At 33.8% G+C, this 23563-nt stretch overlaps 1 protein-coding gene across 1 annotated transcript in view; it reads right to left on the bottom strand.

Annotated features, from left to right (window-relative positions):
* The window catches only part of LEPR (leptin receptor), a 103440-nt gene that overhangs the window by 15301 nt on the left and 64576 nt on the right, over window positions 1–23563 (bottom strand). The window contains 11 exon segments of the mRNA XM_059924131.1: window positions 5927–6002; window positions 6945–7047; window positions 8437–8532; window positions 9964–10146; window positions 10967–11183; window positions 14025–14107; window positions 14225–14384; window positions 15413–15561; window positions 17751–17950; window positions 20458–20575; window positions 20735–21025. Of these exon segments, the coding sequence (XP_059780114.1) occupies window positions 5927–6002; window positions 6945–7047; window positions 8437–8532; window positions 9964–10146; window positions 10967–11183; window positions 14025–14107; window positions 14225–14384; window positions 15413–15561; window positions 17751–17950; window positions 20458–20575; window positions 20735–21025 (1676 nt within the window).

The raw sequence follows: 23563 nt of genomic DNA, 5'->3' as shown, positions 1-23563 counted from the left end.
ACATTTCATAATGCCATAAGCATATTATTTTTAGAAATATGAAGGTGACCTGCCAGAAAAATTAAAAGCAAACCAGTTTAAAGTAATGGCACTTGGGAAGCAAGACTAAAGGTAGAGAAGGGTGCAGAAGAGACTATACTGGCCAATAAATGTTTTCCCACACTATTTCACTATTAAACCATGCACACTAGGCATACCGTAATGCAAAATGAGTTTTTAAAATAATTGGACATATCAAGGAATATATTCCCAGAGAACAAAGAGACATATACAACCATGTGTCCTGTAGCATTGTTTGTAATAAATAGAAGAGTTTTCTGTCCATCAGCAAGGGAATGGATATATGAATCGTGGTATATATACATAGGATGAAATATTATGGATCAAATGATTAACCTAGATGAACTATATCAACATGAAGATATCTCAAAAAGAATGTTGAGAAAATAATAATTTTTGAATGATATGGAACATGTATTAAATTAACAACAACCAAATGTATTATTGTTAATTGGTCATAGATACATACATGCAGGCGTAAGAAAAAAGGTGTTGTATAAAAGCACGAACTAGACAAATACATACTATATTCTTGAAAGTGGGTGCCCTAGGAAGGGAAGGAGAGACCAAAACTAGTAAGGGCAACAAGCAGGACAAACTTTATCTATAATTTTTATTAATAAAAAAAAATGAGGCAAATATGAGAAAATTTTAAGATATTGTGTTAGTATACAGATGTTTTTATATTACTCCATTTTATGTACTTATATTGTCTTAAAATAATTTTAAAGGGTAAAAGGAAATGGAACATACAAAAGAAAGAAAATCAAGGGGAAATTATGTAAGAGAATTTTCATCACATGTGGTATCATCCTATACTGACATGTTGTTTTAAACAAATGTGGGTTTTTTGGGAAATACCTCAAAATACTGGCTTTTTTCATCTTTGATTTGAATACTTACAGGTTTAGTAAGGATTTTGATTTACTATAAAGGGAAGGAGAATGATAGTTTAAAAAGTGGAAGAAATTAATTAATTTTAGGGGACATTTTAGAAATCAGGTTTATTGTCTAGAAATTACAGGTATAGATAAAAACCAATGTTCAAAAAGATCTGAATTTGAAGAACAAATTAAGGGAAATAGTTTATACAAAAATTATTACCTCCTTTTAAACAATACTGTATTTGAATTGTTTTTAAAAACAATGGGCTCCCATAGTCTGTTTGCTTTGCAATGCGTTGTGGGTTTTTTGTTTGTTTCCTTTTGTTTTAGAATTGGGAATCTCAAATTTTGCTTATCTATTTCATCATTTGATGGATATTTGGGTTGTTTCCATGTTTTGACCACTATGAACACTCTTGCTATGAACATTCATATACAAGCTTCTGTGTAGATATATGACTTCATTTCTATTGGATATATACCTAGCAGTGGATTGCTGGGTCATATGGTAATTCTATGTTTAACTGTTGGAGAACTGTCAGACTATTTTCCAAAAGCGCTGCACCATTTTCACATTCCCATCAGCAGTGTAGGAGAGTTCCAATTTCCCCACATTCTCACCAACACTTATTATCTGTCATTTTTATTATAGCCATCCTAGCTAGTGTAAAGTGCTATCTTGTGTTTTTGGTTTGCATTTCCCTAATCGCGAATGATGTTGAGCATCTATATATTCTTTTGTGCTTATGGCTATTGGTACATCTTCTTTGCAGAAATGTCTATTCAGATCCTTTGCCAATTTTTGTGCGTGTTGATATGCGTAACATAAAATTTACCATTTCAACTATTTTTAAGTGTACAATTTAGGGGCATTAAGTACATTAAGCAATACATTGTTAATATGGAATTGATGGCTAGGGTATTAATGTGAGGTCCAAATGATGGACCTGAGTTTAACCAAGATTTTCACACCTAAGAAAAAAGGTGCTGTATAAAAGCACGAACTAGACAAATACATACTATATTCTTGAAAGTGGGTGCCCTATGGATGATCAAGACAAGCTACTGAACCACTCTGTGCCTCAGTTTTGTCATCAGAAAATATAAGGCTATTAGGTCTATGAAAGAATTAAATAAAATAATACGAATATGAAAGTATGGAGCAGATAGTAAATTTGTCTTGTCCTCTTTAGAAATATAATGTGAATTATACTATATTATTTTCCCCTAAAAAGATATATTTTAGTTATTTAGGAGAATAAAGTAGAAGATGAAATTTTAAGAAGTTATTGAATTTTAGAAGATTAGATTTTTATCATTAGTAAAACCTTTGAAATTATATTCTTCTTTACTCTTCAAATATTCCTAAAACTGATTTATTCCTAATTGTGTACCTGTTAAGCCCTAGTAATAAACTAAGCATCTTGAAGGCTAGTTATGCTTAAAGAATATCTTAACAAGATTATGAAGTCTAACACTGGCAGAAGTAAAAAAAAAAAAAAAAAAAAAAAAAAATCAGTCTTACAAATAAGGACATTCACACCTACTGTACTTAAAAAAATTCTTCACACTTCCTCAGTTTACCAGAACCTGGGGAAATGTGATGATATTTCCGTCTATTGTATATGCCTGCCAGATGATCTGCTGTGGCATTACACTCCTCCTCAGGGAGCTCAGCGGGGTATTGCATAGGCTAAAAACAGTCACTGACTGAACCTACATCCACCAAGTGGTTCCTTGTGTCGGGCATTTTCTGGAAAAGGGAAAAGCCATTTGGTGCAGGTTCTAACTGCATTTTGCTGAGGTGGGCCTAATCATTTCCCTGCCCTGGTAAACACTTAGAAACCATTTTCCTGGTGGTTCATAGAGAGATTTCAGAGATTAACATATTGAAGACAGAATGTTTTAGCTTCTCTGAAAGAGACAGTAAGATGGTTATTCCCTGCATTTATATGTACTGACATGGTGAAGCTTTTAAATTTTTATTTAGATTTTTTAGACAAAACTCCTCTCACATTAGAAGAAGAAAAAAACCCAATATTTAAGAAAAATAATCTCCTCCTTGCTCTTTGTCTTTTAATCTCCCTGCTTTCAGCTTGCAAATGTGCTAAGGTACTTCCTACCACAGGGCTTTGTATTCACGGGTGGACTTGCCTGGGCTCTAACCTCCACCACAAATCCTAGTTAATGACTACTCATCTTCCAGATCTCAGCTCACCTGTCGCTTTCCTAGCTTCACCAGCTCACCCCTGTCCCACGCACGACACTCAGCACACTGGGCCCCTTTCTTTCACAACACGTAGTTTATCATTATTACTGTCTGTAATATTATCATAATATATATTACATATAACATATATAATGTATATTGTTTGTTATTTCAATTATAAATTGATTAATGCTTATCTTCCCCATAGACTGCACACTCCAAGAGTTCCTGTTTTCTGACCATTTTAACCCCAAGGCCTCGCATAGTGACTGGCATAGGATAACTATTCAATAAATATCCCTTGAATGAATGGATGGAATGAATTAATGGATTTTAAAATAAGTAAACCATTTTAGAGAGAGAAAAGAAAAGTTCTTTCTATTCTGCTTTCAACCAAGTCACTCCTCTATGACCTCACTGTCTTACTGCCTAGATGGTAAGGAGAATCTCTTACAAATTGTTTTCCCAGAGCCTAGCAACATCCTAGACTTACATGTAAATACTTATTCTCATTTTGTGCTTGCTGAATGAATGAGTGAATGAATGACAAACAAATACATATGGCTGAAATATCACTATCACTACAATAAACGTCACTGTAAGAATTCAGAACAGAAGAGAAAGAAGAGGAATAAATACTTTACTAATCGAAAAAAACATCAGCTCTGCTTTAATGCAAGGAGACTCCGTGGCTTACAGTGAGTAAGGGCATAGCTGAGAAGTGTATGGGTGTGGGGCTGGTTAGATTCAGGCTAAGTGAAGTTTCTATAACGAGAATGACCATATGTAAAACTACACTGCTACCATGTCTGAAGATATGGCACTGTCTCTTCCGCTGAAAGATTACAGTTTAAATGTCTGCATTATTTTGCCCACATTATTACATATCTGTTCACTCATTCATTCATTGGTAAACTGTAGAGCAGTGTTTTCTAACTGCAAATCATATCCGTTAGTATGTGAATGAATGTAGAGTGTTGTAACCAGTATTTTTGAAATGAAACAGAATTTTTTTTTTTTTCACACACACACACTGTATTTTATTTTTACAAGAGATAAGAAACAGAATTTTGAAAACAGACGGTGCTGCAAATAGTAAAACTGTTTTGAGCATCTTTTGTTTCAGTTTTGCATGTTATCTACATCTACTCATTTACTAGGTTGCAAGGTAAAGCATTTTTCTCACTGTGGGTCATGGTCAAAAAAAAAAAAAATTGAAAGCCAGAGAGAACACTTACTAATAGAACAGCCTCCAAAGTCAGACAAATTAGAAAACTAAGCCAGACTCTAAAACAAGTTACCTAACCATTATAAGCTTTATGTTTTTTCTTCTATAAAATGGAGATTATAATACTTATCCCACAGGGTAACTGAAAGAATAACATAAAACATGTAAATATGTAAAATAATGATAACTAATATTTGTTGAGACAATACTGTTAGAAGTACTATCTTCTTTAGTCCCCCAAACAACCCAATGAGGTAAGTTCTATTAAACCTCATTTTACAGGAGAGGAAACAGAGATAGATACTGAGAATTGAAGTAAAAATCTTAATGAGTGTAAGAATATGTATCTCAGTGATTTGCACATAAATAAATGGACATTATTATAAGATATCATCAAGTCATTAATAAATCCTGACTTTAGTACTTTGCATTTAGCAGGAGGAGCTCAACAATTGTTGTGATTGGTAAAACACAGCCCTTGAACTCGGAACACTCTTCACAATAAAAAATAAAATGCTCCAGGAACTTAAAGGGGGCAGAAATTCTTCTGAACTACGTTTGTTCACAAAAGGCTTGGGGAAAGAAGAGCTTAGAGCAAGGTCTTCATTGACGTGGAAGGGTCTGTAGAGGTGAGGAGAATAGTATAGGCATGACTAAGGCCCACGGACAGAAAAAATGAAATCTGTAGGTTGATAACAGATTGTAGAGAGAAGTCATTGAGTACTTGATCTTGTAACTAAAAGAAAACCACTGAAGACTTGTAACAGTGACTAATGATGACACAATTATTGAGACTGCATAATAACCTCCATATGATTATTGTTCAAAACAGCATGAAGATATTTTGCCATGAAAATTGAACTCTATTTTCCCAAGTTTATGGGTGGAAAACCAACCTTGCTTCAAGGGAAATTATGGGAATTAATGATACATTTGTTAAACTCTAGAGTTTTCTGAGAAATTCTATTATAAAGTGCAAATTATTTTATTAGAGTTGACTAATTGTTTCATAAAGTAGCTTGAAAGGAACTGTCTTCATAAATGTAAGTTTTATTATGATAATTGCACTTTTCAGATTGCAGTATTTGAGGAAAGGATTATTTATATAGTTTTTAACTGATTTAAGTAATTATGGAGATAATTACAAGGGTTAAAAAATATTGATTCCAGCCTTTTCCTAAGGACAATCAATTTATACCAAAAAAGTATATACAAATATTTGTTCTCCACCAGATTTGACTCTAATATTCTAATATTTATTTTATTATATACTGTGACAATGAAGAAAGATATGTATTTGTTAACTCAGATGATAAACTACCTATTGAATTTTTTTTGTCCTGGTTTCAAATCCTTGCATCTTGCTATTCTTGAAAACAAATAACAGATTAAATAGACTCATATTAAGATGAATTGAATAAAATAAGATTTAAACCTTATCCTTAAAATGTTTTAAACCTTAAAAATGTTTGAAGCTCTAGAAGGCATATAGCATCTAAAATGCGATCTTATATATTCTGGGGTTTAAAAAACTGAAAAAGGGACCTTCTGAAAATTAAGTCCTTGTGCCCAGGAACAATTCTTGGGGTTTGGAACATCTTCCCAAAACAGCTTTTTCATCCTACAAAAGATAAACAAGGCATTAGAAGTAAAGAAAAACATTCACATTGAAAATGTGAACAGTTAATAAATGTACAAACTAGAAATTTATCTACCAGACTGGTTATGCCTCAGTAGGATCAGATTCACTTTCACATGCTCTACCATGAAGATCTCCACCAACTTTCTGTCTAGACCAAAGTTAATGATCACTATAATAAACATAGCCAACTCTTATTGAAAACTGTTTGCCAGGTACTGTGCTAAATGCTTTGCACAGGTTTTTCTCAGGGAAAATTAAATATTAAATATGGTCATCAATTGAGTTTCAGAAACAATTCTACTGGATATGGCCCGATCAGCTCACTTGACTGAAAGGTAAATTCAGATTGTAAAATCACTTTTCCCTCTTCACTGCTAGAAGACAAAATTTTCTGTAGAGATTTGGCATGTGTGAAATAACCTCAATGGTCCGGACCTCTCAGCACAGAGTAATGGGGCACCCAAAGAATCATCCAAGAAATTCAAGGCCATTTGCCAAACCAAACAGAATGGAGCCACTCAGCGCTGACGTTTAAAAAGCAGAATGCCTACTGACCATAAGTGAACTGACGGCTTCAGATAAATCTTCACCACTAAAAGTTCTCAACCTAGATTGTACAACTCTGAAAGCCATTCTTCTCACCTCTAAGAACATACTGCCTAGGATTTCCTATTATAAGCTTGTTATTTCATGAATGTATATACAGTAAAAAAAAAAAAAAAAAAACAACCTAATTTCTTCCCTGAGGTTTATGTGTACTAGCAAAATGGAGTGTGGTTTCCTGAAATCAGGCTTTTTCTTTTTATGTCATCTCATTGCCATCAAATACATATAAAAATATTTAGAACACTTTAGTGTTTCTGATTTGGATTTAAAATCAAGGTTTAAATATGTTCAAGATTTTAACACCAAGTACAATACCTTTGGTGTGATATTAACAATGTTCCAAGCAATAAGATGGAAGAGGAAATAATTATTGGCACAATTACATATAGACCTGCATCATGCTGGTGTTTTTCATCATCTGAAAAAGAAAAAATTCACACAACTCTGAAGCTTGAGGAAATAACATCTTTCTGAATCAGAAATTATAATAGACTTTTTTTCTGATTTCAACATAAATCTGAATGACCTTTAAAGATATAAAAATCAGAAAGAGGAAGATAAAAGTATAGCTTTGATCACATTAATAAAATTATTATTTTGGTCAGAATTATGCTTCTTATAATTTAGCAAAACATTTTTTCAAAAGTATTTATTTGCCAGCTCTCTCCATCTGGTCACTTTTAGGTTATATGAGTCCAAGTGTCAATAAAAGTTGTTATGATGACTCTTTGTTTCAGCATCTGCTTTTAGAGAAGGCAACCTACAACACCCACCAACCTCTATCTTGCTCACTCCAGACACATTGACCTCCTTACTGTTTCTTGAACCACAAAGCATGCTCACTCTTCAGGGCCTTTGCACTTGCTATCCCCTTGCTGAAATGCTCTTCCCCTTTGTTCTTGCAGGACTTTACCCAAATATCACCTTCACAGAGAAAAAGACCATTTTTGGCCATCCTTACTAAAGCACCACATTTTAACTCTATCCCTTCATTTTACTTTTATTTTGCTTCATGCACTTATTTCTATCTGGCATTATATTATACATGATTTGTTTATTGTCTGTCATTCTTATTAGAGTATTGGAGTTTAAGGTCCATTTAGGGCACAGACTTATGTTCACTGTTCAATCCCCAGTGCTTAGAACAGTGTTCAGTGTATATTTGTTGAACAATACATGAATGAAGCTTTATAATTATTTTAATTCTAAAACCAGGTGAAATGTTTCTCTCTTGAAACTTCATTATTGGGTTGCTTGGATTTGAAGACAATCTGAAAAGTAACAGCAAAATCAAAATGTTCCCACTTCAAGTACAGTAAGGTGAATCAGAAATATAAGACACCCTGTGAACTTTTTTCTGTAATTATTGCTACAGTTTTATTTTTAGAAAAAGATTTCCTTTAGAAGATGATTAAAATTTAAAGACTCATAAATATGAGTCAAAATATATTGTTTGGGGTAGGTGTATTTATATTAATTGTACAGAAAATTAATATTTTTCCAGTTAATCTTTATGATGATGTATTTTATTGTATAGCTGGATACTTCCCTTTATTTTGTTTCCATCAACTTTTAGACTGAAATTTTTACTTACCAATACAAGAACACAATACCACGCCTGATTATTCTTCTTACCACCACAATGGAACCATGTACCTTACTGCAGTCACCCATGAGGCATCTACATAAGACTCTGGGCTATTCCATGATTCCATCAGAAAGAAAATAATCAGATGGCAGCATTACTGCTAGCTAAGGAGGAAACCACACATCTGCGTAAAAAGAAACTAAAAGTAAACATTTTTACCTTGGGTGAAATTATCAATTATCTTCGGTTTCCCCACTCCCTCCATAAATATTGGGTAAAGACTGAACTGATACTTCTCAATGGGGATAAAATGATCTGAGGAGAAAAAATATTTTAAAGAGTCATTCCCACTGAATTAATATAAATGAGTGAAATCTATGTAAAAAAAATGTTAAGTGACTCTCTCTTATATTTCCATGGATGTAAAACTGATGACTTATGGGTTGAAACTGATGTATTAAAAACTGATGATTGTTACCTATGGATTGAAACTGATAATTAGGGAGTTTCAAAGACAATCTAAGCACTACCAATTCTACTGTAATGACAACAATTTCACAAATAATGTTTTAAAATCTTACCCAAAGATAGAAGATTGCAATTTTTCAAAGGCATGTTCCAGTGATAGCTGGTTCGTTCAAGTTGAGGGTGTAGGGGTTGTTTTATTTCCCTTTCCAGGACAATACACTCTACCTCCTAAGACCAAAGCCAGCAATATTCCCTTTTCATAAGAATTTAGTTTACTTAGCCTCCCGTTCAAGGCAGCTGGGAGACTAAAGTCTCATGAAATCCCATGCAAAGAAGATGGGAGTGGGGACCAGGAATTCCCTTATATATCCAGGTGTCTAGATCTATGAAGGATGATTGTCTTCATAGCAAAGCTCAAAATGGATCTATCAGTGATCTATCATTTTTACAAATGCTAATAAGATAAAAATATTATTCCACAAGAGATAAATCTCTTTGAAGCACAGAGAGTAACCACCTAGACAACAGTATAGTAATGAACTGGATTTAGTTCTCTATCAATAATTTGTTTCTATTTACCTTGATGCTAAATTCTAGGGTCTTTGCAATGAAATAGAAGTATGTGCCTTTGGGATGATGTTGTAAGTAAGAACATGGCAATCCTTAGCTTCCCTGCTTAAACCTTACTCAGGCTTGGAGACTCTGTATTGTGCACTAATATTTTGCATTTTAATCACCTTGTGGGGTAACTGGTCTACTTTGGGAATATTATGCTGGCTTATGATCCTCAGACCTTCAGCCTGGCCCTCCCACTCATTGCTAGTGGCATCATAAGTTGGTACACAATTTGGGAAAACAATTTGTCAGTAGACATCAAAAGCCATTAAAATGGTTTTAAAAACAGGTTAAGCTGGAAGCAACATAAATGTTCTCAAATAAATAAATGGTTTATGTAGATTCTTGAATAAAATGCTATACAATCATTTAAAAAATAGTTATAAGGATTGTGAACAAAATAGAAACATGCTTGTGATATATCAAAGGAACAAATCATAAGAAAGGTGGTAGATGATATGATTACAATTACATAAAATATTTAAATGGAAAAGGATCAAATGAAATAGAATTAAATGTTTGTAATAGGATGACAATTTAGGCAGCAAGATCTATCATCTATATTTTTGAAGTTTTCATTAACTGACTATGTTATTTGAATTAATAATCTGTAGCATCATACTAATCCATAGGAGAAACTTAATTAAAGTACAGTAAGCTTACCGTGGACATAATACTTCTTAACAGAGGAAGGGATTCTAAGCCATTTAATTTCATTGTCTTCATGAAGAATTTTCCACTCAAGAATAAAATACATCAGATTGTAATCACTGGGTGATAGCATCCAGGAAAGAATTACACAACTGCTGTTTAAAGGATAAGCACTGAGTGACTGCACGATATTTACTGTGCGGAAAAGAAGGAAATTTATTTTTAAATTCAAAATTAATGAAGATCTCCTAATTGCCTTTAGGAACATATAACCTACTGAAAAGGGGAGAAGGAAGAGAAAGCAGACATTTATACAAATAAATAAAGCAGACATTTACACATGGCAATTATTTTTGTATCACAAGAGTCATATAAGCAGAGAGGTGTGGGAATATATGCTATGAGGAGAAATAAGATTCTACCTAAAATCCAAAAAAGAGATTTTTGGATATGGTCAAAAGGTGTTCTCTACTGTAATACTGTACAAACCTATTAATCATTCTAATTCCCTCCAAATCTTCTCTTCCGCTGATGGAGTCGTGCTTTCAAAGCACAAATCTGATCATTTTTACACCTTCTCCACAGAGTCCCACTTAAAAGCCTCCAGACTTCCGCATGTGAGAACAAAATTCCTATCATGCCTACAATTCCCTGAGGGCCATGCCTCAGAGTCTCTGTCGGCCTTTCTGGACTTTTTTTGCACCAGCACCAACCTGGTCTTCCTTCATATCCTCTCCTGGACCACAGGACTTTTGGTCAGATTTTTCCTCTCGGGGGAGCGCTTCCCCCGACCTTCTGGGGAAGTTTAATCCCTCTACTGTATCCTCAAGAAAGCTTCTCTGACCCTCAATACCAGGTTAGCCTCCTATTCTCTTTTCTTTTATAAAATTATACTCCTTTCCTGGGAACACTCATCCCAGTTTGTAAATAGGCATTAACTTGCATGATTATTTGATTAATGTCTGTCTCATCCATTGGACTCTGTGAATGCAAAGTGAGGTGTACCTTTTCTTACCTTTGCTCATGGGCCATGAGAATGTTAAATTAAAATTTGCAGAAGAAGCACCAATTGAATTGATGGCCAGAACGGTAACGGAGTGTGCTTGCTCTGTCCAAAGGAAAGTGAATTTAGTGTGATTTCCTACATCTTCTGACCATGTTCCATTGAGGGAAGTATGATGTTTCACCACGTATCTTCTCACACTGCACAACGAGTCATTTTTCATCAGGGGCTGCGGTAAACATAAAAATTGATTAGCTCAAGGGCTACAGTGCTTTTTATACTGACTGAGCTCATGGAACTCCTATTAAACATTTCCCATTGGTAAGCAGGGGTCAGGCCAGAGCAAGCACTGCTGAATTCAAGGCTGCGGTATGGGGCTCTGACCACAGTCTCCCTGAAGCCGTCTGGGTGGCTATGGAGCATGGGAAACTTATCTCCCCCTTTTTGTTTTTTTTTTTTAAGACTCAAAGACTAAATCATTTGAAGATAATGAAGTATGGATACAAATAGGACACTTTTCTACCTGGAAGTTTCACTCTAATTCTAGAGAAAAGAAAGACTGAAAGAGAGTTGAGAATTTCTTCATCTAAAAAGCAAAAAAGGAATAACCCTCTGTTTTCATAAAGCAACAACTAGAGAGAGTTGAAAAGATATTAATCATCACTTCTATTAATCCTGGTAAGACCGGTCACTCATTTTTTTTCTTCCCTTGATATGCTGCCCCTTCCAGTAACAGAGGCTATCAGGACAGTGTACATGGAACCCTAGAATTTGTGCCTTCAGTTAAAAAAAATCATACCAGGTCACTGATGATTCAGTGTAAACTATATAATTAGTCCAATTGTATTCATCCATTCTACAGAATATAACATGTCCCACTTCCCCCATCACCTTCACCTGTTTCAGGTAAGATTTAAGTGCTACCAATCCCTTGTAAACCCTTAGAAAGCTTAACCCTATACAATAGACTAGAACAGTGCTTCTCAATTTTTGTCATTGAGATTCTTCTAAGTCAGAAATTGAGAAACATAAATACAAACAAACATAAATATGTCCCTGCAGGGCGTGGAAGAACCTGGGTAGGTGGTGAGTAAGATTTTAGCAGCCACTGCAAGAAATAAATGTCTGAAAAATCATGCAAATTTTGCATTTTGTTTTTTAAAAAAATCTATGTCAGTTTTCATATACAAATATTTACTTTCGTAACCATCAAGTAAAATTGATGATAAAGTCCTTACTTTCTAGTCCTACAAGCTGCTCTAGGCTCATCTTGTGTTATTTCCTGCCCCAGCCCTATAACCAAGCATTTTTTCACAGAGCCCTAGTTCCTTTTATTGGAGAATAGTATTAGAAACAAATCTGGGAATGCTCCTTACTACCAGAATATGGATTTCTCAGCTTACAGATCAAGGAAATACATCTGTGTATACTACATCTGTATACACACATATCTATGAAAATTTCTAAATGAATCCATCTGTATCCATATTAAGCTAAATATGAGTTCATACTGATGTCTCCAACCCTAATCCATTACCACATGGATCATTCCGATCTTCTCCTTGCTTGTCTGTAACCAATTCAACAGTGAGAAATCTGTGTCCTTCCTACCATCCATCATCCAATGCTTAATTGTTCAATTCCAGTTTGTATATCTAATGATACAAGAATTGTTAACCCATACCTTGTGAGAGAAATGACTTTATCAACTAGAACACAGTGGTTATGTACAGTTTCTTTTGCCTTTAGTCTTAAGAATCTAGTCATTAACAAGGTTACCTAGGCCTGAACCTTTTTCTCCCAACTCCTTCAGTAAGACTGTTCCATACACTTGTAATACAGTTAGTTTCTCTTATTGCAGTCTGGATTCCATCCTGGGATTCTCCAACCTCCTAACGATTTATCTTTAATTTGTATACACTAAGGTTTTTTCTTTGTGGTATAAGGTTTTATGAGTTTTGGCAAATGCATAATGCTATGTACTCACCAGGACAATATTATACAGAATAGTTTCACCATCATAAAAAATCCCCTGTTCTTCACCCATTCAAACCTCTCCCCATCAACCAAACCCCTGGAAACCATTGATCTTTTTGCCATCTCTATAGTTATGCCTTTTCTTGAACGTCCTATAAATGGAATCATAATGTAGCCCTTTAGGCAGCCTTCTAGCACTTAACAACATTCATTTAAGAGTCATCCATATCTTTTTGTGGCTTTATAGCAGTTTCTTTTTATCGCTGAATAATATTCCATTGTATGAAAGTACCAAAGTTTTTTGTAAGCAGGTACCGAACTATATTCCAAAGTGGCTGTACCATTTTCCATTCCCACCAGCAAAGAATAAAAGTTCCTGTTGCTTTGCATGCTAGCCAGCAATTTATTGTCAGTTTTTTTGGATTTTAACCATTCTAATAAGTGTGTAGTGGTATCTCATTGTTGTTCTAATATGTATTTCCCTAATGACAAATGATGTTTGCTATGGACTGAATGTTTGTGTCTCCCTAAAATTCAGACCAAGAAAAATACATTCACTTGGGATAGAAATCAATTCATTTGGGGGAGAGGACGCTTTGAAAATTTCTAAGCTGTATACTCATTGTTTTTGGAAATATCCGTTGTGTATTTGCCATCATACTAAAAGAATAATCTAAATGCCCTTGAGATATGTAGGGAAGGCCACGTTTACTCTGTTTAGAATTAAATACAAATGGAATTTTTGGACTTGAAGGAACACTAGATATCATCTAGTCCAATCTTATGTTGACACAGATGAGGAAACTGAGGCTGAAGGGTCTAAGTGACTTTGTCAAAATAGCACTGATTAACTATACTATGTTAAGCCAAGAATAGAATTAAAGTCTCCAAACTCCAGGCCAGTGCTCCCTCTATTCTACATCTTGGCTCTCTGTAATCACTTCTCCAAATTGAAATAAACTTGGGATTGCAGAGACTAAAAATGATAGAATTATTAAGTAAGTCTTTTTACAATGAAGTCTTTTTTACAATGAAGCAAATCTTTCAAGAGTATAGAAGTAAAATTTAAGAATAACATAAAAGTCAGGAATACCTTCCAAAGCAACGTGACATTTCTCTCTTTTTTAGTGTTGTCTTCATTAGTTATTCTCCAAAATTCAGGTCCTCTGATAGGAACTGCAAAATAACAAGGAGCCCAAGTTGTACATGTGTTCTTGGAAGGATTACTTTTCAGTCACATTGGAAGCACATACTTATGCATTTTTAAGACACGTTCACAAAATCTTTGCAAACCTTTTATATCCGTGACAACTGTGTAGGCTGGAGTACTCCAATTACTCCAATATCCCAGTCCATCTAGCCTCTTACAGCGCACCTGGATGGCATAGACGGCACACAGGTCTGGCACCGGGAAACTGGCAGATTTTAATTTTGCATCATACACCTCAAATACCTGTAAAATAAGTCAAACTATTAGATTGATCACTACTAACACATATGTAGCTAAAGGGCCCTGAAGTGCATTTTATTTTAAACTCTAACACTATTCCAAAATTAAGAGAGAACTGACTTTGTGTTTTCTGGCTTTATAAATACTCTTATTAGGCTTGAATCATGAGCTCCTTCAAGTTAAGGATTGCCTTAGTCATCTTGTTATTTCCATCTCGTGACAAGATTTGGACTGGCCCACTTGCAACCTCACTTCCCAATCACTCTTTTACCCTATTACTAATCTCTATCCTCTAATCCTCTATACACAAAGACTTTTAAGAATTTTAACCTAGGGGTTAGATAGGGCCTGTGGTAGAGAATCTCTGATATTCAGTCTCCTCAATAAGCAAGTAAACTGTCACATTTATTACAACTGAACTCATTGTGATCTAATTCTATTCTAGGGTTCCTGCTATTTCTAGGTCTTTGCAGGCTGCCATCAGAAAACTGACACAGGAAGGCATCATATGCACACTTGCCACTATGGGTGTGATTCTGGTTGTTTGATAAAAGCAGCTTCTTCCAAAATGTGTCCCATTGAACATGTGTGTACTAAAGAACATTGTTAAAGGGAAAAAGATTCCTTGGTAAAATGAGTTTGAGAAACATAAGATGAAATAAAGTCACAAATGTTTATTAAATTCAGGACTTCTCCAAACCTTTAATATGTAATATACCATGATTCTACACTAGGGACATATGGTTATTCAGAGTTTCTTAAACTTTATGAAGCCATGTGATCTCTCTTCAAGAAACATTGTATGGGATCAATGTACTATAAAACACATTTTGGGAAATGATAAATAGCAGGAAAGTTCATTTCTTAAAAGGGTTAGAATTAGATCAATCTATTTAATAAAAAGAGCTATGGAATACAGGAGGATGTACTTTTATGCCAATAAAATAAACCTTATGCAATAAAATTCTTAAGCAGTTATAAGAAATAATATTTAGTGAGGCAAGCTGAAGAAATTTCCAGGTAAAAGGTACCTTCCATTGTACTTCTTTTCCACTTAAACCATAGCGAATCTGGAACTGAAGATTATTCTCTGGAAAGACTGGCTTCTCCCAAGATATTTTCAATAATCCAATTTTTACAGTAATTTCTGCTTTCACACTAGATGGAGGCAGTGGTTTCACTAGAAAATTATTTTAAAGTATTATATAACAGTAATTTAAACAGTAACAATATTTTTAAAATGTTATTATGATGTTATAATCTTCCATATCTTCTATTTATAAAGTAACATCTCTTTCTCAAAATCTTCTCCTTCATTATCTCATTTGATCCCCTACAACTTTATGCGATACATAAGAAAGGGATTATCTCTATTTTGAAAATAGAGAGGTTGATTGAAAAAAGATCAATGCATCGTCCATGTCACTCTGCACATTAATTGTAAGACCCGATTAGAAATGGAACCATTGGCTCTGCATGCAAAAGATACCATACTGATCGCATGAGGAATATCAATAGCAAACTCTGTTCTATGTAGAGCTTTAATTAAAAGCAAAAAACTATACACCGCATTCATTTCCACACGTGTGAGTTTCAAAATCTTCTACTGTCTGTTGTTAGGTATTTCTAGGTCAAGGTCAGAGGAAGTCTTGCAGAGTAAAGCCTTGGTTCTCTACAATCTGAGGAAAATAAGCTTTTTAAAGGGTAGAAATAGAGGCAAAGATGAACAGAACAGCAAGGGCTTTAAAAAATAATAAAAGGCAACATGCAAACTCAACGTATTTGGGAACTAACATCTCACAGCTCAAGCACAACAGTGTGAACCTCTGAAGCTACAGACTTTATCAACAATACTTCTTTAGACTGTTGATGACCAAAACACCTAAACTTTTTAATTACTATACAGTATCTCATGCTTATTCAATTCCTCATATGCCAAGAAGACGTTCTTCACCAACCAGTAAGATGACATATATTTCATCCTTGAAAAGATAATTCCTCTTCAGGAAAGGAAGTATGAGCGTTCAAGAGACCCTAACACATTAAAGCTGTGATTGCACTTGACGGAATCATATGGCTATCACATGTATATATTCCATGAATATCTAGTTTATAGAAAGAATGCTTTGAAGTACAATGGTTTATGTGATCCCCACAATACCTACACTAGGGAGGTATAAGGAGCTTTCCACATTCTATAGGTGATAAAATAGTCACGGAGCACTTAAGTGACTAGCCCAAGTTTACAAAGCTAGTAATAAGTGGAGCTGGCATTTGGATTCCAAAGTTGAATTTTCACATTGTTTTCCAGTACTCAGTAGGCAATATAAGCACAATTTAAATGCCTTATGTTAGTACTGAAAAGAATAACATCAAAAATTGTTCAGATATCGAACTGAACCCATGTTGCAGTTGTCATATAATACATGTGAGGGTATATCTGTGCATGTCTGTAGGGTAGGGAGGTAGGACAGTTCCTTGCTATCTTAGGATATTTAGTACCAGAGAAGTATTGCTTACAGTAAACTCACTTAAAATGGAACCAAACTAAACAGGAAGGGGCAGTGAGAGGGCAGATCAATTAACTGGGACTTCATACTGAAAAAAATTTTTTAATTATGACAACTTTATGCTATATTTAACAAAATATAGGTTTGAATTCAGATGTGTACTAATTATTTGAAAATACAATGGATCAAATATTAATTTTTGGTACAATTCCCCAACAAAATATTATATAGCATCAAAAGATACTCTTCTACATTTGCTGCAAAATCATAAATGGATCATTTCCCAAAGATTTCACAGTGACACTTAGAGTAATATATCAATATCTCCAAGGTGTCTCTTAATCCTTTGAAATCAAAGTATCCTTTTAAAAGAATGTTTAAAATGTTATAATGGATGTCATCATCCTTGTCTATTTTCTCTTTATTTCATTTGAGTTATTTTGAATCCCTTCCTACCCAGCCTTACAAATTAAAGCCTTGAGCTATGACTACTCAGATTACAAAAACCATCAGAATATCCAAATTAAACTTTTAGATTAAAAGCATCAAATGTTTTCATAAGTACATTGGGAAAAAAACAAAAAATAGTGCATTATTTAGAATAATATTACTACTAAATTTATACCCAGTGATCAATATAATTCATCAAATTATATGCTGAAAATCTTCCTATTATTGATTTAAAATAAAGCCAAAAGTGTAAAACTTTCTAAGGCTAATTGTCTTTTCAATTCCACTGTAAGTAGGAAAAAAAATTTTTTTAATCTAGTGTGATCAGAAAATTCAACAGTTACCCTGAATCAACCTGAGTCCAAATATGCTAAAAAAAATGAAGACATACACATAGTTTTTGACATACCCACGGAATCAGGAATGACACATGTTGGTGGAGAGTCCAGTGAACCCAAGGAGTGATTAATTCTAATCCACATTGTATAGCCAGATAATAGGAAGATAGGCTGAAATAGGCATTCATAAAAACCATCTCTCTGCAAGTGGCAATCTTTGGGTTCAGATATGGGATGTATAGATGGAACATCAGAACAGTAAAGGCTGCTCCTTAAAAGATACAAAAACAATCAATAAATATACAACATTGATGAAAGCAATAAGATATTTGAGAATTCTGCTTTGTTGTTTAAAATAGACAATTTTTGCTCCATCTAAAAGTAGTTGTTCTTATTAGAAAGGCATTTTTGAATTCTCAGCTATATCACGATCTTTCCATAAAAATAGAAAATAACCCTTCTTAAATATTTCACTAGACAGTAAGTGGGTATGCAAATGAAATAAGTGACAATGTTCTAACAAGGAGGTAAGGATCCAATTGGAGATAGAACTTACAACACTTTGGAAGCTACGCTAATATTATACTGAAGTGATTGAATTTTTAAAATAAAGATCACAAGTGGTAATGGGGAATTTCTGAGATGGAAAGGAAGATAAATTCCTTGCACTTTAAATTCCACAAAACAAATTGAAAACATAATGATAGTAAATTGTAGCTTAACTGACATTGTCCTAATCTTTTCTAGTTCAAAGCAATATAATTAAAATAATATCAATTTTTGACTTCTATATGGATCATGCAGTCAGGTATATCACTTATTTTCTCAGAGAAGAAAATTAAGAAAATATTTTTTTATCACTACATCCCAATCAACACTCCACCTCAGAGAATACAAAGCATCTCTCCTCTTCTTTGCAATAGCCCTTCTGCCATTATTTGCTTTAAATATGGTATTTAAGTGGCTAAAGTAGCAGTTACTGTTTCCATAAGAATGGGAGTAAGGAGGTTACAAGAAAATGAAAAATCTATATTTTCCTGTCTCTCATTTTCCATTTTTGGTGACACCTTTTTCTTCCTATTTCCTCAAAATTACAACTGTTTGTGTGTGTGTGTGTGTGTGAATCAGTGTGGTGGGGGGGTGGTTAAATGAGAAAGAGGGATGAAGAGTCATCTGTGCATAAAAAATAAGAACCATGACCTTGTACAGAAGCACAGTAATAGTCCACTTGGAATCCAGAGGTTAGCATCATTATCATCACGACAGATATAACCATTTATTGAATGTTTACCAGCAGAAATCATATCACTTAATTATAATTAAATAAAATGTCATTAATTCTCACAGAAACCCTGCAAGTCCTATTATTCATTCCATTTTACAGGCAAGGAAATTGAGGCCTCAGAGAGGTTAAAAAAACTTGAACACGTATATTCAGCTAGTTTCATGGTTCTTCTATAAATATTAGGAAGATAAATGAGTCCAAGTGCTTATGGAATAGTTGTCCACAAACACCATTTTTAATGTGAAAATGCCATGGAAAGAAAGTAAAGACAGATTACAAAAGTAAAATGGTATGCCATGAATATTCTATTGATTTTAAAGTTCTCATATCAGGTAAGATGAAGACAGCTATTATTCCCACGTGAGAAACAAAGAAATTGCCTCACTTTTTTCTAATATTACTTAAGAATAGACTGGTAGCATTAGGAATAGGAATCAGAACACAGTATTTGAGGAAATGGATTTGTTTTTCAAGCAGAAATTTTAGATTTTAAGAATAAATGAGCACAAGCTATACAAATTGAAAGTCCCAGTACAAACTGAGACAGGGTGTTTAAGAGTAGTACACACACTTGAAAACTACTAAAGAATGTTATAAAAATTGTCCTAATCAAGAGTGTTATTATTTTAGATAAAGGTCTTTGTAGAGAGAAGAATACTATAGGAAGACGATGACTTGAATTCTTTTCAAATCAGAGAACGGTAAAAAAAAAAAAAAGCCATGCAAATTACTCTTTACTAGAATTGTTTAATCCTTATTAAGTAAACAAAGTTATGGTTACCAAAGGGGAAACGGCGGGGAGGGAGGGATAATTTAGGAGTTTGGGATTAACAGATACACAGTATTATATATAAAATAGATAAACAACAAGGATTTACTATATAGCACAGAGAATTATATTCAGTATCTTATAATAACCTATAATGAAAAGAATCTGAAAAAGAATAGATACATATATATATATATAAAACTGAATCACTTTGCTGTACACCTGAAACTAACACAACATTGTAAATCAACTATACTTCAATTAAAAAAAAAAATAATCTTACCTATTTCTAAAGACCATTCATATTATCTCTTACAATATCTGTACCACTACCTCCAACTTTTTTCTAAAACATTAATCTTCAGCAAATGATATGAGGCTTCTATAATCCTTGATATTCTCCTCTAGCCAATTCTCCAAGTCAAATTAAAATGTATAGACATTAATTTTTTGTATTTCATTTATTAACTAAAATGCAACTGTGGAGAATTAACTGATCATCAGAAAAAAATAATCTGAAGCAAAAACAAATTACAATCTTTTTGTGTGTGAATTTTTTCAAGAATCACCAATTTATTTAACCCTCTAAAAATTTCCTAATTAAGAATATTCTACCTTCCTCTTTCGGGAATAAATCTACAAGACTACTGCTATGGTGATATTTTCCAGGAGATGTTTATCTCACCATATCCACAGAAAAATAAAACAGCAAAAATATACATACCTATGATACCTCAACTGCAAAGTGCTTCCCACAAGTGATTGGATTGCACTGGGTGACCATCTGCAAGTCATTTTAGTTAAGTACCCATCAGTTTCACATGATATATTGATATTGACATCTATTTAAAACACATTAAAATATTACTATAAAGCAAAAACACCAAAACATTTTTAATGAAAATAAAATTTCCTTAATATCTTTAATGGGACTCTAAGATAGAGTCCATAATAAGAATGTATCTCATGGAATAAAATGAAGAAAATCCCGGGATTCTTACCAATCACATATAACTCAGCATAGCGATGGTGGCACTCATGCTCATTGCAGCAGTACACTGCGTCATAGGTGAACTTTCCTCGGGGTTTGGTTGCATTCAAATTAGGAAAAGTAACTTTGCTAACATGGTCACCCACAACATCATACTGGCTTTGGGGAATTTTCTCAGCTAAATTCATCCACCAAACAATCTTTTTTGAGGAAACTATCTTGTTTTCATTTTTATAGATGCAGTGAAAAGAAACGTTAGACCCAACAGTTGTCAGAATTTTAGGTGGAAAGTATATGACATCTGTAATGGGGAAAAAAAGGTAGGATGTTAGATGAAGACAGAAAACATCATGTAAGCAATTGATACCATGTAAAAAAAGATTCACAAGGCATTCAGGATTATACCGCCCAAAATAAAATGAGTGTGCTGAGAGACTGCAGAACTGTAGCTGCCTGTTCATGTACAGTTAGTAAGAGCCCCAAGCATTCCCATTCCCAAGTGGCTTGAGCCTCCATAAATGTCCTCAATATTTTCTAAACACAGAGACTTATGCATTATAAAATATGTTTTAGAGAGTAATTGTCACTTGCTAACTGATAGGCAGAAAATCAATGAAAATGAAATGTAGTCTAATTCCACAATGGTATGTCTTCCATCAGACTCTGCTTTCAGAATCAGTGAACCTTAGCGCAAGTTCTTAAGCCAAATCCCTACAAAACAAAATCCTGAAGAATAAATGGTGATAGCCACTGTCTCGTTTGGATACATGAAAATTTCAAGTAAGCAGGTAGAGAAATAAGCTTTAAATAAGAAAACTTGTTAGAAAATGTAAAATCAATGATGCACCAGTAAACAAAGCAGGCAAAACTGTGAATACTGTTCTGTAGTATCATTTGAAGTTATTTAGTGCCAGTACCCTGTGGTTGAGGACAAGGGGAATCAGTATTTTTCTAAAATATTATTTTTAATGCCTTACACTATTCCATACTACTCTTTCAGTCTCCTATTGTTGGAAACATAGTTTGTCTCTATGTTTTATTAGAAACAATAAAAATAAATGAATGTTTACATAGGATGAAATTATTTCTGCCATAGTGTATTACAAAAACAGGGTATTTCAGTTGTACAATTTAAGGTAAGTTATTTTCTGCTGATAGAATATGAATATCTGTTTTCATACATATGTGGATTACCCTCAAAACAAGTCCAAAAAAACCTTGATTCGTTTTTATTATTTTTCTCTTTTCAGTAATAGCATGCTAAACTTCAATGCCTTTATATTTATAATCCATATAAGATATTTGCATCTTGTATGTCTACAGTCAAGGATAAACAGGAAAAAATTTATTTATTTATTGTAAAATAAGGAAACAATAATGATTTTCTTCTCATGACCAAGTATCAATACCTTTACAGAATCTACATTAATAAATTTTATTTAAAAAGGAAATTCTATTGATAAATATTAGTGAATTACTCAAAAGAACATAAATCATGGATCAAAACATTTTAGATAAGTTATTTTAAAATGTGTTATCATAGCTCTAGAAAATAGCTTTTTTTTAAAATTCTTGGAGCAGATTACCTATCTTTCTTTAAGGAAAAAATATTTTCTTTAATCTGGTATAAGAGCTACACAGGAAGTGTAGAAATTATCTAATATCTGTTTTTCCTCTTCTTTCACAGCAACAAGAATGCAGTTAATAAAGGTACTACAAGAATTCAGCAATTCTAAAGTTATTTTTAGTATGTAAATTGCAATATTCTTGTACTTTATAAGTTCTGGGAAGGTCCTGAGTTTTCCTCTAAAAGCCCAAGATCTCCCAACAGCTACAGAGAAAGAACCTATCCAATTCATTTTAAAAGGATCCATAAGATGCAACTTCCCTGGCGGTCCAGTGGTTAAGACTCCACACTTCCAAAGCAGGGGGTGCGGGTTCCATCCCTGGTTGGGGAACTAAGGTCCCACATGGCGGGTGGCCAAAAAAACAATTTTTTTTAAAAAGAGAGATAAGACCTACAGAATTAGAAAATAAAGGGATTCATACCCCATTTAAAAATAAATAAAAGAATCCATAAGAATTCCTTGACTAGGAATAGTCAATGCTCCATTAACTGTGCACTTGGTAGGTTCACCTTTAATATATTAATGAATAAAAAGTAGTAGCTACAAAGGTAGCTACTGAGAATTAGCATTCTGTCTGCAGTAATACATCAAGTAACCTCTGTTTTTTTTTAAAAAAAAAAACAAACCCAAAGTGTTTGGAAATGAAAAGGTGGGTGTGCTAATTCATTCTAAACAAATTAACACCTCAATCTTACAGAACGTTTCTGTTTGGTGGATGCCGTTACAGCACCTATCAGTGAACAATGGAGGTGAATCTAATAATATTAGGTAACTAGACTTAAGGGAGAAGGATTCAAATCCCTTTACACAAGAACAGGAAGTCCCCGAGTTTGGAGACATACTTTGCTGTTGCACACCTTTCAGGGAATAAACCTCAAGTGTGGTCAGCGCTGTGAAGGGCAGACATTGCAGCCAACGTAACTCAGCAAACCTAAACCTAAAAAACCTAAGCAGCACTAAAACCTCATTTACCAGGAATCATGAAGGAAACGAGGCGTTCCACTAAAATGCTCTATGTAATTAGGCTTACTGCTTACTAGCTTTGAGAATCAATTTTTAGTGCCACCAGAAATCTTGCATAATTATACATTTATGCACTTAATTGTTTTACTAGTGGTTACAAACATGAACTTTGGAATTAGGCTACTTTCTAACTGCATTAACTTTTACAAGTTATTTAACCCTATCTAACTCTCAATTTCTTTGTCTAT

The sequence above is a fragment of the Balaenoptera ricei genome, chromosome 1 (genome assembly GCF_028023285.1).
Source record: "Balaenoptera ricei isolate mBalRic1 chromosome 1, mBalRic1.hap2, whole genome shotgun sequence".
In the NCBI taxonomy this organism is placed as follows: Eukaryota; Metazoa; Chordata; class Mammalia; order Artiodactyla; family Balaenopteridae; genus Balaenoptera; species Balaenoptera ricei.
This window is presented reverse-complemented; position numbering and strand designations above follow the sequence as displayed.